Source organism: Penicillium taxi (genome assembly GCF_028828555.1).
Source record: "Penicillium taxi strain IBT 34144 chromosome Unknown utg000003l_segment0_segment0, whole genome shotgun sequence".
Taxonomy (NCBI): Eukaryota; Fungi; Ascomycota; class Eurotiomycetes; order Eurotiales; family Aspergillaceae; genus Penicillium; species Penicillium taxi.
Genome location: NW_026643205.1, coordinates 2,947,450 through 2,963,513, shown reverse-complemented (window position 1 = coordinate 2,963,513; position 16,064 = coordinate 2,947,450). Strand labels below are relative to the sequence as shown.

General features: G+C 45.8%; 7 protein-coding genes across 7 annotated transcripts; 5 read left to right on the top strand and 2 right to left on the bottom strand.

Moving 5' to 3' along the window:
* Nucleotides 1-622: 622 nt before the first annotated feature.
* Nucleotides 623-4,614, top strand: N7495_004543 (armadillo repeat protein; the record flags this gene model as incomplete). Its single annotated transcript, XM_057207194.1, has 4 exons — nucleotides 623-914; nucleotides 975-2,683; nucleotides 2,786-3,727; nucleotides 4,258-4,614. 4 exons carry the CDS (start codon nucleotides 623-625, stop codon nucleotides 4,612-4,614), a joined length of 3,300 nt encoding a protein of 1,099 aa, XP_057064874.1.
* A 30-nt stretch (nucleotides 4,615-4,644) lies between these two features.
* On the top strand, nucleotides 4,645-4,950 carry N7495_004542 (uncharacterized protein; the record flags this gene model as incomplete). The annotated part of the gene is given in 2 exon segments (XM_057207193.1): nucleotides 4,645-4,761; nucleotides 4,780-4,950. 2 exon segments carry the CDS (start codon nucleotides 4,645-4,647, stop codon nucleotides 4,948-4,950), a joined length of 288 nt encoding a protein of 95 aa, XP_057064873.1.
* A 373-nt stretch (nucleotides 4,951-5,323) lies between these two features.
* On the top strand, nucleotides 5,324-6,614 carry N7495_004541 (putative cyclin; the record flags this gene model as incomplete). Its single annotated transcript, XM_057207192.1, has 4 exons — nucleotides 5,324-5,538; nucleotides 5,593-5,674; nucleotides 5,728-6,181; nucleotides 6,268-6,614. 4 exons carry the CDS (start codon nucleotides 5,324-5,326, stop codon nucleotides 6,612-6,614), a joined length of 1,098 nt encoding a protein of 365 aa, XP_057064872.1.
* Nucleotides 6,615-7,447: 833 nt separating this feature from the next.
* On the bottom strand, nucleotides 7,448-8,981 carry cds1 (phosphatidate cytidylyltransferase; the record flags this gene model as incomplete). Its single annotated transcript, XM_057207191.1, has 4 exons — nucleotides 7,448-7,486; nucleotides 7,542-8,332; nucleotides 8,394-8,757; nucleotides 8,823-8,981. 4 exons carry the CDS (start codon nucleotides 8,979-8,981, stop codon nucleotides 7,448-7,450), a joined length of 1,353 nt encoding a protein of 450 aa, XP_057064871.1.
* Nucleotides 8,982-9,302: 321 nt separating this feature from the next.
* On the top strand, nucleotides 9,303-11,557 carry N7495_004539 (uncharacterized protein; the record flags this gene model as incomplete). Its single annotated transcript, XM_057207190.1, has 2 exons — nucleotides 9,303-9,713; nucleotides 9,770-11,557. 2 exons carry the CDS (start codon nucleotides 9,303-9,305, stop codon nucleotides 11,555-11,557), a joined length of 2,199 nt encoding a protein of 732 aa, XP_057064870.1.
* Nucleotides 11,558-11,946: 389 nt separating this feature from the next.
* Nucleotides 11,947-13,374, top strand: N7495_004538 (mitochondrial 37S ribosomal protein uS4m; the record flags this gene model as incomplete). The annotated part of the gene is made up of 3 exons (XM_057207189.1): nucleotides 11,947-11,982; nucleotides 12,045-12,476; nucleotides 12,541-13,374. The coding sequence occupies 3 exons, from the start codon at nucleotides 11,947-11,949 to the stop codon at nucleotides 13,372-13,374; spliced, it is 1,302 nt and encodes a 433-aa protein (XP_057064869.1).
* Nucleotides 13,375-14,094: 720 nt separating this feature from the next.
* Nucleotides 14,095-14,652, bottom strand: N7495_004537 (uncharacterized protein; the record flags this gene model as incomplete). The annotated part of the gene is made up of 1 exon (XM_057207188.1): nucleotides 14,095-14,652. One exon carries the CDS (start codon nucleotides 14,650-14,652, stop codon nucleotides 14,095-14,097), a length of 558 nt encoding a protein of 185 aa, XP_057064868.1.
* Nucleotides 14,653-16,064: the final 1,412 nt, after the last annotated feature.

The following is a 16,064-nucleotide window of genomic DNA, read 5'->3' as shown; positions in this document are numbered from 1 at the left end:
ATTACAATACCATCGATTTCAATGGATCTAGTATGTAATACCTTACTTCATTTATTACTACTTTATTATAAAAAACATGGCAATATGAATATAATTATACAGTTAATAAAAAGCTAACTAATGAGCTATTTTCCTATTTACTTGACTAGTCGATGCAGATTCATCATTACCTAATCTACAGTTAGTTAGTTTAGTTAGTCAACTCCTTAGTAACGCCTTATTACGTAATTTCTAGATCACTTCAAAATTGCGGAGAACGTGTACTCCGTAATTATCGTGGATTCTTGGATATGTCCAAAACTACCTAAAGGAGAATATCTGAACTCAGTGAGCTTTCCAAGGAGTAGCAGGTGTTTTATTCTCGCAATACCCTCTCTACTCATAAGTGTGCTACACGCGGCTCCCCGCTCTTGGAACTAAATCCGGCCAAGTCTCAACGAATCGACTTATCTTCGCTCTGACTCTTCGACGTCTTATCCACAATCATCCAGATCCATCAACCTGTTTTCAAAATACGCAGAACTACAGCATTTGATTCTCCTCCGGTTTACTCGATAAAGATCTTTTTGTCGGGTAGTTTTGTTATCAGCCCAAGCCGGTGGGAGGCGATGGTTCTCGAACAATGACTCGAGCTGCCGTACCGCCTATCTTGTTACAGCTACAAAATTCGGATTCGCTTTCGGGTGAACTTGCTGCCCTCCGGACCATAAAAAATGAACTGATCGGTCATGACCAGCGGAAGGAAGCATATGTTGCTGGTGGTATTATCCCGGCACTAGCTCAAGTACTGACCCGGTGGACTGGGAAAGACGCCTACGGAGTTTCCAACGATTCAGCTCTAGGCCAGGATGGCCCATCAGAGGAGTATGAAGCTTGTCTTCAAGCTACCCTGATCATCGGTAGCTTGGCTCATGGTATTTTCTCGCAGCATTCAATAGTAATGTCCTAGAAAAGCTAATCGTGGCTATATACAGGTGGTCCTTGCTTCCTCGCTCCGATCTTCGCCAGCAACGTTCTTTCACATCTCCTCGACATTCTCTCTTCTCCAGATTGTCCTCCTTTCTTCTGCATTTCTATCCTGCGCCTTCTCAACACCATTGCAGACCGGTTGCCTCTCCAAAGCCAAGACCAATTGCTTCGAGACACCCGTCTGGCTGATCTAGTGTTTGCCCCAGAGACTAACATTAGTGCATTAAGACGAATTATTGCCCAAGACTATGCCTCTCCACATGGTTTGGCCGCCATTGAGCTGACTGCGGCTCTGATTGGGAAATTATGCGCAGAGGAAATCCACAAAAACGCTCTTGCGGAATATGGCGTTCTGGATGCACTGGCTATAAAAATTGCCTCGTTTGTGGTTGCTCAGGGCTTCGCCCTTCCTGGCGCAGAGAAACATGTCGAGGACCTAGGAGCTCTGGGGAAATTGCCACCGCCGGCTCCAGTATCTGCACGCCTGGCACCTATTCTTCGCGCGGTGACCGTAATCATCGAACATTCAAAATGGCGAGCAGATCATTTCCTTTCTTCCCCGGGAATCGTGACCGTCTTTCCAAAACAGAAACCTGGTTTTGCCCCAGCTGACATCAAGCGATGCCCTTGGGGAGCAACCTATTTTTCAGGCTCTGCGGTGCCTCATCACCCTGGTGCCAATCCAGTTGATAGTCTACTACCTTCGGTTCCAAAAGCACGTCCGAAATCATCGGTAAGCTCAATCAATTTCCCACCTTTAGAAGGCTCCGGTCAGCAACGTCACCACAGCCATGCCTATTCTATGGCGTATACGGAGACATCCAGCCCCGAGGACCAAGAAAACTCGATTGTTCCATGGCTTCTGTGCATTCTTCGTTCAAAGGTCGGCATGGTCAGATTAATGGCGGCACGTCTGGTGACTGTCCTTTCCCGTCTGGGACTGACTCAAAAGAGTCGAGTTCCGACTCTTGGTTACCTTCTGGTCCCAATTCTCCTTCAAATGTTGGATAAAGATTTTGAGGTACCAATTGAGCGCGGTGCCAGTGATGATGATGATGATGGGCTCATTACACCAACACAGCGCTTGAAAGAGGAAGCCCCTGCAGTATTGGCCAACTTAGTCATGGACGACCCAGAAATTCAGACAAACGCGGTCGATGGCAAGGCTCTCAAGCGTCTTTCGCAAATTCTCAAGGAGACCTACAATCCAATATCGGAGAACTTGAGGTCAACATGGTATGCAAAAGGAGATAGTCCGGCTCGAGACCTGGACTCACTGCCGCTGGAGTGTCGTCTTGGACCTTCGGGATATTCTCCTACATTGTGCCACACTATGCGGTACCGGGAGGGTATTCTCAAGGCGCTGGCCGCTTTGGTCCCATTCAAGGATGAGTGGCGCAAGGCAGTCTGTGAAAATGGTGTTGTTCCCTACATAATCGATTCATTGAAGCCGCGACCCAGGGATGCACCCGCAAACGCACACTCCATGCCAAAGAACACAGCCGCTGATGGCAACCCGATCGCGACTCTTTTGGCTGCTTGTGGTGCCGCGCGTATGCTTACAAGATCCGCCAGTGTTCTCAGGACCAGCCTCATCGATTGTGGTGTAGCTGAACCACTTTTCTTGTTAATTAAACATCCAGATCTGGAGGTTCAAATTGCGGCTTCTATGGCGGTTGCCAATTTGGCTATGGATCACAGTCCCATGAAGGAGGTCAGTCAGAAGCACAAATCTTGGCTGATTTTCAAACAACTTTGTACTGATACATTTTCCTAGGCAATAATTTCTGGCAACATCATCCCTGTTCTATGCGAGAATGCTCACTCAGCCAGCCTGAAACTGCGCTTTGAGTCATTATGGGTACTGAAGCATGTGGTTTACAATTCAGCGAATGATATCAGAGTGAAAGTCATTGATGGCCTAGGTCCAGAGTTTATCAGATCGATCATCAGCCCAAACCCAGCCCTGCATTTGACTAGCAGGGGAATTGATGGGTTGACTAGAGTGGGAATGGAGGAAGAGGCCGATCAAACTTTGGGCATCGCCATGGGTCGAGCCAACTCAGCCGGTGAACAAGTTAATATTCTCAATCCAATGGATGATGCGCGAGAGTCAGGCGAGGATTTCAAGATGGGTGAAATCATTCCATCATCGAAGATGAGCCTGGATATGTTTCTTCCGGACGCTAAGCGTCGACGCAAGCTACTCCTCCATGGTAATTTAGAACAGACCACTCAGTCTCGGCAGGATGACGTTGCCATCCTGGAGCAGATTTTCGACTTGTTCCGCAACCTCATGTGTGGTTCGGGTGCCCCCGAAATGGTTGATTACATCTTCAAACAGATTGGCCAAGATGAATTGCTGGATGCGTTGGCAGATAATTTGCATCCACGAACCACTGTCCAACTGTCTCATCGCCGAGACTCTCCCAGCCTACCCCTCCGTGTACCGCCCCAGGTCCTCATAGGAGTTATCGGGATAGTCATTCACATTTCAGCGAGCAAGCCAAGCCACCAGCAGGCAATCATAAGACACGGTCATCTCCTGGAGTCGCTGACTAAATACTTCAATCATTCGCATCGCCAAGTGCGGGTTAATTGTGTCTGGACGGTAATTAATCTTCTCCTCGACGACCACGGTGATCCTGCCGGATGTCGAGAACGGGCTTCCAGACTGAAAGCCCTTGGTGTAAACGAACGGCTAGCTAGCCTTAAAGATGATACGGATCTCGATATTAAGGAGCGCACCAAGACAGCAGTACATTTGATGAGATCTCTCGTTCCCGTTTGAGTCGGGCGGTTTCAAAGGTTGATTGTGTGCGAATAGTTGAAGCTTCTTTATTTCACCGTTTATAAGTAAGTCATTTGGATTACCTGGGTAGCTTCGAAATTCTATGAAATAGTTGTTTCCATGTACATGAGTAATCACGTCTTATGATTGATCGTACTTTTTCCGCTGGAACTTCATCTGTTCTTGCAAGGTTGCAAATCCGTCATCCAAACAAGTCACAGGTGCCAAGATGCCTGCACATCCTGATGCTGATATATACCCTGAGGCTACTGGGATAGCCAAAACTTTAGTAGAAAAGCACCAAGCGGAGCAGCCTTTGAAGCTATATGCAGGGTGGTTTTGTCCGTATGTACTCTGAATAACCTAAGAAACACGAACCCAACACTGACTGATGACCTTTTCATAGATTCGGTATGTTTTGATATTGAAAACCATTTTCAAACTTTGATCGTAAACCCCTATCAAATTTAGTTCAACGTGTCTGGCTTTGCCTCGAGGAGAAGCAGATCCCATACGAATATATCGAAGTCAACCCATACAACAAACCCGACTCCCTACTATCATTGAATCCACGAGGTCTCATTCCAACGCTTTCATGCCCAACAGACACTCATCCAAAGCCTCTCTATGAGTCCACTGTCATCATAGAGTATCTCGAGGAAGCATACCCATCTCACGGACCGTACCTTCTCCCCAAAGACCCTTATGAACGAGCACGGGCACGAATTTGGATCGACTACGTCACGTCACGCATCATTCCAGCCTTCCATCGCTTCTTACAATACGAGCCTACCGATGGAGTGGGGGATTTGGAGAGTGATGCGAGACTACTAGACAAGCTCCGACAGGAATAATTGGGCCATGTTCAAGCATGGACAAAGGAGATGCATCCAGAAGGACCGTTCTTTTTGGGATCAGAGATTAGCCTGCCTGATCTTGCTCTGGCCCCATGGGCAGTGCGGTTGTGGGTGTTTGATGAGTTCAAGTCTGGATTAGGCAATGTTTTTGAAGAAGATTAGGTATCGTCGATGCGCTGGAAAAAGTGGCTTGGTGCAATTGAGTCTAGGAACAGTATAAAACAGACAACAAGCGAGCGTGAGTATTATTTGCCCATTTATAAGCGCTATGCAGATAATACTGCGCAGAGTGAATTGGCGAAGGCTTCCCGAGCTGGTCGAGGTGTTCCTTGAATATCAAATTTATCAAGTTTATCAATCAAAAATAAATATCTGCTTTAAGTATGTCACGTGGTGTATACACTTCGGATTATCGTCAATCCGTTATCGCCGCTTCAGAAAACTACGAGAGCTATGGCTGGAAGTGGCAGAAAGAGTTTAACAATCTATATGCGTCACCAATTTTCAATCCTACATACAAATCTGCAGACCAAGCTGCAGCAGTTTTAAATCTCGAATTTTGTGCTTAAACTTGCTTTTTCTAAACCCACGGTCATCTGGAGCTACCATCAAACGGTTGTCCAAAGATAGATTGCATCTCACTCAATTTCTCTTCACTGTGATTGCATTGCAGCTACCGGTCTGACTTAGGCAGTTCACATCTCAGATGGCAACAAATCGTGAGGAGCAGTTCCCTGCTCCTGTTCAGGCTCCTCCTGATCCCCCAACCATTCATCCGTCGTTCATTCAGGTTCCCCATCCTTACATTTGCGAGCAAACAATCCAGGCCTCTTTACTTACATTGGGTGTGGACACATCAAAAGAACAGATACTGTTACACGGTGTGCATTGGATTGATATGTTGCGGAGAGAACTGCAGCTGTATAGTTCACCTGTAAGCTCAAGATAAATTACCTTGCTAACTGAGATATCTAGTCCCTACAAAACTTTCTGCACTGCCGCAATGTACTATCACCTGTTTCGATTGAACTACACAGATTCTGAGAACAACTTCTTGGTAATACCTCTTGGGTATCTGTTCAAAGTCTTTGTCTAATATATGTATATTAGGATGCCGTGTCAGCAGCTTTATTCACTGCATGCAAGGTTGAGGATACACTCAAAAAGTCTCGCGATATTGCGTGTGCAGTCCACAATCTCAAACTACCTCAGAAAGCCCATTTGCAACCAGATGATCCAGAGCTTGAAACCAAGTCTCGAAACATTATTGGACTTGAACGACTCATGCTGGAAGCATCTGCTTTCGACTTCCGCTCACGTCACCCTCAGGTGATTCTCATGACATTGGCCAAATGTGTGTACAAACTAGATCCGGAAGTTACTCGCATGGCCTATCGCATCTCACTGGATCTCTTCCGAACCTATGCTCCACACAAGCAGTCAACTGCATCACTAGCGTTGAGTTGCCTTGAGCTTGCATACCTGCTGATGGATAAGCCCAAAGATGGAATTGTATGGGGAAATATCTACCACGACTGCCAAACAAACCGCCAAAACATTCTAGGTAAGCTTATTCGTCACATAATACTCTTGTCGAATTTCGAAAATTATTCTCTGCGATACTTTGATAATAATCTAGCATCAACACAGAAACCATTTTTGATCTCCTTGAACTTTACACTCACCACCGCCCGCTCACCGACGTCGGGAATCAGTTTCCACCCGAGAGGTTTCTCACTGTCCGGATCCCTCTCAACGCAGAGGCTGTAGCAGGCAACATCCCGCGACACGCATGGTCAATCCGGAAACCCAAGGACCTTGTCAAGCCAATGGAACATCCACTGACTGCCGTCGCTGCCAATGGCGATCGCTATAAGCAAGATGGTGGCCCGAATGCTGCTGTACGATATATGCTTGATTTCTACAGTGCCCAGACTGAGCAGGAAACTGTTTCGAATTATTTCAAAGATCTGGAAGAGTACTGGTCTGAAGGTTAGTATTTGCTTGAATAACGAGTGGAATGAGATGCAACGACCAGTGACGACAATTTGATACCTCACACGATAGAAAAAAAATGATACTTAACTATCAAAAACGACCTCAATCAATTAATCCTGTGGGGTTTTCTTGACACAGTCAAGTGCGAACACTGTACCGCATTTCTTCTGTTAGGAACTCGATTGACCAGCATTATAGGGATATGTATAAGTTGTAGTAGAAGTTTCATTATGCAAGGCGGCAGCTTCAGTATCTGAATTGAAAGATATGTACAAGGTTTAATAGTCCAGATCCACTGACACTCAAATCCAACAAACCAAGGCCGCACTAATTGCAAGCAGGCAAAAAACAACGATAATTGTATCTCCTTCTCTCCAAGTCATGCCGTGCCATGAGCACCGCTCCCATAATCCCAATCGAGTAGTAAAGACCTAAAGGCGGCGCGAATTAATCTAAGACAAAACTTAAGCCCGGGCCAAATGCAGATCAAGAGCCAAGTATGAGAAAGACACAAAAAGAAAAAGGAAGAAATAGAATAAAATACTAGAAAAACGAAACAGCCATGAATCGACAACAACTATCATCCCTATATTTTGAGGGGTTGAAAGGGCAAGGGTAGAAGTGTATTATCACGTCATGCATATGAGAAATAGGTATAGGTGGGGACCAGGAAACAGATGCGAAACCGTTGTGAAGTGCGAGAAAGGAAGTGAGATGGACGTGGAATTGACCATTCGAGGAAATTGGGACAGGGTATCCTCGTGGCCAAATGTGAGAAAATGAATAAAATTTGTGAGACAGGTTTTACAATGGCAGCCACACAGGACTGAGTTCATCGGCGTTTCAGCTCAGTAGCGAGGCAGTCCAGAATCTATGACAGTTAGTCGGATTGAAAGAATACTGTAGGATATTAAACAAATACATACACCCTCTGAAACAGCCCCTTGGTTGTAGAGATATTTGCTGAGACCTCGGACAACCTCGAGCTGTTCGTCAACAGTCATGCCATTGATGACGGTTTCGATAACATCACCGACGCTGGCCTTGTGAGTGGCAATGAAGCTGTGGTAGTACATGAAAGCGAAGAAACCCATGATGAATTGGCAATCCATACGGTCAGTGATACCACCGTGTCCGGGGATCGACTCGCCAAAGTCCTTGATCTTGAAGGTACGCTTCAACCCAGAAGCAAAGAAGCCACCAAAAGGAGCAATAAGGGATGCAAAGGTAGCGAATCCCAGAATATGGAATTGAATGGGTTCAACGTAGAAAGTCTTGTCTAGACCAAGCCATTCAAGAGAGTATGCCTGCGGGATGAAAACAGGATTGGGGACACATTCAAGGCCAGTCAAGACGTTCGCTCCTAGATCATTAACTGGGCAAATGAAGTACTTATACCGCATGAGGATGTTGGTCATGAAAAATCCGAATCCAATGGTGCAGATCCATGCGCCAATGAAACCCTCAACGGTCTTTTTCGGAGACAGCTGGATCAACTGAGTGCGGCCAAAGGTGATACCGCAAACATAGGCAAAGATGTCATTTGTGATCACCAGCGAAGCGGGAAGGAAGAACCAAATCATGCCCTCGAAGATGTTGTTCATCACGAAGTGGGCCTGAACTACAATCAAGTAAAGCGCCATATGTGTCCAGGCGAACTGGGTGAACTGGAATCGGTAGTGGCCTTTTTGCAACGATCCAACAAAAAACACAAATCCTGAGAATAAGGGGTTAGAACGATAATCATCAAGCTGTATGGGTTGTCAAAAGTCACCTACCCATGACGTAAAGAGTAAAGCTGATGAAACGGTGATGAGTTGCCAGAGGCAAAAGGACCTTATCCACTAGCAGGACATGCTTGAAATAGTAGATAACGCTCTCGCCGTATAAGAAATACATGGTCGACGCGAGGAAATACCAGTTCAGCGACTTGGTAAATTTGAGGTTTTTTTCCTTGCTGGGTACAGTGGCAATGGCAATAACTTCCTTGAACGAAACAACCTGAACAGCAGTGACGATACCAATGATATAGATGTGCCCCGAGAACATGGCGATGAAGAAGCCCGCAATCATAACGAAGGTCCATATTGTCCGCGTAATGAATGTTTGTTTCTTCTTCTCGTATTCGGACGGGGCAGGTTTCTAATAAAGGAGAAAAGAACACATCAGTCAAATGATATAGAAAGATGATTTCACTCAATACTAACATCTTCAGGGATCGTGGCTGACTTGGAGACGCCATTTTTGCTGGGGCTGGAGGGTTCCGAGATAGCATCGCTGACGTCGGAGGATACGCTCAGCCGCCGCTCACCCTGAGACAGGTGTGGGAACTTGACATTACGACGGCGAGATGATGACTTAGTCATGATGGGGTGGAGTGAAAAAGGGAAAAGGAAAAAGGGGGAGTTGAATTTGAAGTCAGAATAGATGAGATTTCAAGAAGCAAATGAAGTTCAACATGTGAAGGACACTGAAAGCGGTCAGAGTTCTGTTGAGATTGATATCTGGAGATTCCGATGCACCGCCCTCCCCCGGATTTCAATTTTATTCCTACTGCCTTCAACCTCAACCCTACCAAATATGAAAATGATCCTGTGATAATATACATAATAAGAATTGAATTTTCTTTCTCCTTCACGGAGTAAACTGCCTCGCATCTTCCTCTCTATTCTATTCATGGCTGGGTTATGGAAGACAACGACGATGATTACTTCTCCGACGACTTCGATTCTTTGCCTCCGGCTACATTGTTCGAGTTGGAGCAAAGTGCTTGGCAAGCAAGCCAGGCCCCAGCGACACAGCAATATGTTCAACAAGTCATAAACAACACGGTTCTCCCAGCAGGGGTGTCGGCTCAGCGGTCCGAGGCCTTGAAACAACCCCCTCGGTTGCATACCGGATTGACGAATGACTATGATACGTTAGAAGTGGGTGAACTGGAAGCAGAGGTGCATGGCAGTTTGAATGGTTTGTTGGCTGTTCCGCAGAGTCGTCATATTCTGGTTGCCGCCGAGGATAATGCGTGGCCTGTCAATGGCGGAATGAACGATACCATGGAGATCGACGACTATACGCAGGGCCATGCGCGTCTCAAGCAGGTAACTCGAATTCAATCCAGCAATACCCATCGCAGGTGCTAATGAAGTTCTTTCAGCTAGAGCGGGAAAATGATCAGATCCAACTCGAGCTGGCTGAAGCCAAACAACTGATTGAAACAAAGACAGGAGAAATTGCGATCATCCGCGCAAAGCAAACCAGAGTGATGGAAGGTTACGATCAACAACTGGCAGTCTTACGAAAGACCTTAGCAGACGAAGCCGCCAAGCATAAGCAAGAGGTTGAGGCGGCAACAGCAGAAGGAAAGATGCTCGCAACAGAAAATATCTTCTTACAGCAAGACTTAGCAGAGGAAGCGCACCAACTGCGCGCTTTCAAACAGCGTCAGCAGAATGATGGGAAAAACTTGCCAGTTACTCCCAGAAAATCTCGCCTTCTATCTTTCCGCGATGGATTCGACGATGAGGAAATGGCTGCGGTGTCACCAAGTAAATCAGCAAGTCGATCGAGGCGAGCTACTTCGGTAGTATCTGGCAAAAGGAAACGGCACCCAAGTCAGGATAGTGCAACGCGACTGCAGTTGAGTCCTGCTGCAGATAGGATGATCGTTGATCCTACTCCTGTCAATATCTCTGGATTTTCTAACCAACGTGAGCTAGTGCAAGGGGACCTCAAGGACTGTCAATTAATGAAGCGATTACTGAATCACCGGATGGTTCCCAACCAGGAGACAGATATTGAATCAATGGGAACTGTTTACTTTCCTTCTGAACCAACACGACCTATAGCGAGAATTGTCTTGGAGAATATGGCTGCTCTCACAATGGGCAGCTGTGTGGTGGAATATATGCACACGATCGGCCCACTCTGGCAACGTGCTTTGACAGAACGCTTCTACGCTCCGGTGCCCCGATTTGCGGCCATTGTGCGGTCTGTCTTAGCGATCCCTGAAGTGCCATTCTCTGAGCTCGTCACCCCTCTCGTACCTGCATTGCAAGATTGTGTTGAGGTCAATGCGGTTCCTCGGTTCAAGTATAGTCCCGCTGCGCGAGACAAAGCACGGTCAATTCGTCAGACACCACAGTCGGACCTACAACCCACAGTCAATTCCACCGACGCAATGCGCTTGCTATATCATATCGCGTGTGAGCTGCTACATATCAAAGCTGCTCTTGACAGCTTTTGGCGCAACATGCGTCATACTTTCGTACTGTTGATGCTTCATGGCTCGCAAGTCCTTGATGACATCGTTCTAGTCGTACACCTATTGTCAACCAGTATTCGACCTGACTCATTTGGACCCATCATGTCCTCTGATGTGGAACAAATTGATGTGCAGAAATGGATTGTCAACCGGCTGACCTTCATGCTTAGTGAGCCGGTGCAACCAGACGAGGGTATGCAGCCCTACACGTCACACGACATCTGTGCAATGCGTCTCGAGGTTTTACTGCTGCTGGAGTTACTGGCATTCAACCCTGCGGCTCCATCTCGAGAGCACGGAAGTATTATTATTGCAACTCACCCAACTTCATTAGCCCGTTTGTTCAGGTCGATGCACGACGAGTTAGATGTCCTGTACTCTTCGCCTCCGGAACAGGAATTGCGTGTTTCACTCATTAATGGGATGATGCGGCTGATCTTCGGCATCATGCGCCGCCATGGAAACTCGATCAACCTGTCCGAGAAACTCGCCGGCATCCCTGGCGGCAAACAGAAGCATTTGGTCGTTCTTACACGGCTGGCATTTTGCGATGGTACTGTTCTAGAGGCTGGTATTGATGATGAAACAGTCGACATGGCGCATGAGCTGCTAGAGGAGTGGACAAACCCGCAAGAAGCTGAGTCGTTAGCAGAGGCATTTCCCAGCTCAAGGCGGGACTGAAAAAAGATGAATGCCCTTTTCATGTGAGAGTTTGTATGAGTGAGTATACGCGTAAATTTAGCAAGACATGGCGCTTTGCAGGGGGCTTGGAGTTTGATTAACTGCATGAATGTGGTTTATGAGATCTACGAATTCTGAGATACCATTTACTACCACAATTATATATTTCTACTTCTTTTCCAAATCACCTTGTAGTGAACTTTCCATTTCAATTGATATTTATTGCTGTAAGCTCTTCTTGAAGCCTTATTTGTGAGGCATCAAGGAATCATCTAGTCACGTGATGTGCGGAAGATTTGGGTGCAACGACTGAATGGCCTGCTGAATCTAAGAAGAACGGCTAACAAACATTCCTCTCCACCATCCATTTCACAGAGTCCTTCATCATCATGAGGAACAGGGCCAGCAACACTTTATCTAAAGGGGTATGATCAATTGGTCTCTTGCCAGGCATATCAAATCAAGACGAATGAACTGACCGTATTAGAAAATCCGTCAATCATGGAGTAAGTACAACTTGTATAACCTACAACGATTCCGCTCCCCGGCCACATCGAATCGCACATTCTTCCAGCAAAAATGGTCCGCAAAGGCCATCTCCCGTGCCTACCACGGTGAACAGGTCCGCGAAGGCCAATGGAAGCGCATGTTTTCTCGCCGCCTCCGCAGCGTCATTCCCATGAACACTGCCGAATTGGCTGCCGATGATGGATCAAAGGAGTCTTCTGGCCGTGGATCTGGCTTGGAGAAACTAGGTCGCGATGCGACATCTCCTCGTATCATTCCTTTCACTCAAATGGCATTTGCTCCCCTGGAGCGCCGGCTGGATGTCTCGATCTTCCGAGCGTTGTTCGCCAGTAGTACTCGTCAGGCAAGACAGTTTGTGATTCATGGAGCAGTTACAGTGAATGGGCAGAAGGTTTGGAATTTCCACAAGACCTAAGAACTGAGGTGGATGGTCGAACTAATTTAATTGTCTCTAGATGCGCCACCCTAGCTACCTACTGAACCCCGGTGATCTCTTCCAAGTCGACCCTGAGCGTGTCATGTATGCCACCGGCACCCCAAAGACCAAGTTCGAGCGTCGTGAAACGCGTCAATTGAAGCAAAACGATGAGGAGAATGAGACGAAACCGGAGCCTACGGAAAACAAAGAAGAGACTGAAGACTCTCGGGATACTCTCAAGGCCTTGATGGCGCAAGCCAAAAACATTATGTCTAAGGACAAAGAGATTCTTCCAGCAAAGCGCAAGCAAGAACTCCGAGGATTCCAGAAGGCTGTTCGTCGCGTGCTGTCTCGCTCGGTCAACAGCACTATCTTGACTGACAGCTTGGAAGCCCAATTTTCTGAGCTTACTCTTATGTTAAACGCTAAGCGGACCGAGGAGAAGCCAAAAGAGAAGAAGCAGGAGGCCAAGGAGCAGCCTAAGCAACAGGAGGCTAAAGCTGTGGAGCAAGCATCAGGTGAGACGGCCAGTGATAAGCTCTCAAAGGCATTCGAGAAGGTCGCAAAGGGCGAGGAGATCGATGAATCTTCATTGACAGACGCGGAGTTCGACGTTCTCAAGCGTGCTCTTACTCAAATGCGCGACAATCCCATCGACTCCAGCAAGCCCTACGCCACTCCTTGGCGCCCACGTGACTATATGTCCGCTTTCGCCTTTATCCCCCGCTACCTTGAAGTTAACCAGAACATCTGCGCGGCTGTATATCTGCGCCACCCTGTTGCACGCCCCGGTTCGGCCGAGGTGCCCACTCCCTTCGGTGAGGCAGTCAGCACTCCAGCCTACGGCTGGTACTTGAAGAGACGGTGGTAGAGCAATATGATCATGATTAGTTGATAACTCTGTCATTTGTTTCTTTCTTCATCTCCCTGCCCGTGGGTTTATTACTGGACTTTTGTTATTTTCCCTCTCTTCCTGCATATCGCCTCTGGTGCACACCAATCGTCCGCTTTCATTTAGTTGTCTGATCAGGGAAAGGGCGCCTTGATTGAGACCTTGTTGACCATGGTGTTGGTGCTTTGTTTTATTATTCTTCTTTATAGTAGAGTTATTATGCTCTACCGTGTATCACCATAGCCATGATGGATTGTAAACTGATATATCAATGCCAAAAATTCTATTATCTCATAATATATTTATCAACTTCCCTGTATACATACTCGCGCAGGGTGATTTCTTGAAATATTGAAGGGTCATCCTCTGAGAGTGAGATTTGAAATTATAAATTTGGAGATTCATGAGATGCTGTATGAATCTAAGGTTCTCCGACTTTGAATGGGGATTGGGAGTTCAGTACTAAATAGGGTAACTCCTTGAAGGAAGATAAAGCCCCGTGTATCATCTAGGCAGTGGATTACTTGTCTTACGTCCATAATTGGTGCGCGGTGGCTAGCTGAACTACTTATATAACTAAGTATTTCTTAATTTTACATAATCTATAAAGATGCTCAGTTACTTAGTATCAAATTAATACAACTGAATCATCACCAAAAGAGGTCCTGCAAACAAATCTTGGAAATGAATTCCACTCACCTAAATGAAAGATTGCGTCAAATATTCATATAAATCAGTAGTGCTTGCCGACTCAACGATGACTTGCCATTCATTCATGGCTGAGACTTTGAATCTCAGTGGACCAGGTTCCATTCCCAGTTCTTGTTCTTTAGTTAAGCACATATTTTTGAGAAGCACGTTGACAAACTGAATTTCGTGTCTAAGTGGGTGTAGAGATTGATCGGAAAAGGTGCCATCACGGATCGAATCTAGATATTCCTTCTGGCAACTTTCGTCAATTTCCTCTTTAGCAGACTTTAGCAGCTGGAAGACCGACTGTAAAACCCCTTCTAAAACAGCATGGGGGAGTATAATGTCATCCTGACAGACTTCTCGTGCTTTTTCGTGCAGGTTCTTTGCGAGGAGAGCCAAGTGGTGCAGCTGTCCTCTTAGTGGTTCAGGGTCAATAGTTATCGCTTCATTTTTAAGACGATTAGCAATGTCACTGCATCCCTCAAGGATCACAGCCTGGAGTAACCAAAAAGTTCTGAGCTCTCGTGAATGTGCCATTCTGTCTGTAACAGTGTTGTCTGACATGGCTAGACTAGTGTGGATGAAGAACAATCTTTTAATATGAAAAGCCAAAGGCTTGTGTGATGAAGGTCAGAGATAAACTCAGAACTCTTGATTGATACTGATTCTGAGCACAGTAGAATGTATTTATACCCCATTCGAAGGACTATAAATTTCCTCAATCGAGTTGAAAGAAAGGATTGAGAACAAAGCAAAGGAAAACAAAAATCACCTTTGTGATCAAAGATACATATAGGGAGCTATTTTAATGTACTTTACTTATTTAGTCATCTGTGGCATTGTCCAATTCTTTGAATGGCAAAATTCCAGCTCCTTTCACGAGTTTTCTCGAGCACCTTCTTTAATCCCCAAATTTCACTTTTTTATCAGCGCAGTCTCAAGTATTTTTTTTCGCTCTTTCCCTCATCAATATTGATAATCACTTCTTGAATCAACCTACGATCTACTTTACGAACTACCCAATATTCTTCTCATTACGAGACGGTTCTCACCCGATTTCGCCGTAGTGAATAGCCCACGAGAAAATCCCTATAAAACAGTCAGAATCATACTACGAGATGGTGAAGATAGCTCTCACTCGGTCTCGACATAGACCAGTTTACTCGTGCCAAAGACCTGGTCCCACCAAAAATCGAGTCTTATTCATCAGTTTCATAAGATTGACACTATGATCTGAACTTGAGATACACTACCAAGGTGAAACGCTTCTTTTATCTGTTGATATCGAGGACGGCCATGTATTTCAGGATTACACGGACTTTCATGAGAATCTAGACTTGAGAGCCCATAATTTGATATTTGTACGGTCCACTTCACTTGTGAGCATCTGAAAGTCCAAAGTTCTACTCCTTTAAATTGTGTCCGAGCTATAGAGACTTCTCCTCATCCGGACTCGCGTCACTCATCCCTCGATCTTGAAGAGTTGAACTCTCTGGCACTCTGCCTCTTATGCCTGCCTTCTCTGTCCCATGCGCACAGAGAACCGGCCTAGGCTCACCTACCTACAGAATCAAGTTCTATCCTATCAGTTTCTGGTTATCGTGAATGTACTCCACCTTGTGTTCGAAAACCTGCATCTCACATATGTTTAGAGAAAAATTACCCATTTGACTTCTATACCCATCTACTTCTGCTAACACCTATTTATACCTATATTTACAGAGTTTCGTAATTTCACACGTCATAGGTAAAGTTCTAGAATAATAGAACTAGGACCAATAGATTCAAATACATAGACCATTTCTCAAATTTATATCATCTGTAGCAGTGAATGTGTAGTAAAAAGTGGATCGCAAATCCCACTGAAATTACGCGACTAGAATTTGCAGAAGATTTGCAGAAGATTTGCACTTGATCCCCGCAAAATCCGTGTATATTTATACTTACTCTACATCGAGATTGACCTTGAAGCCTCA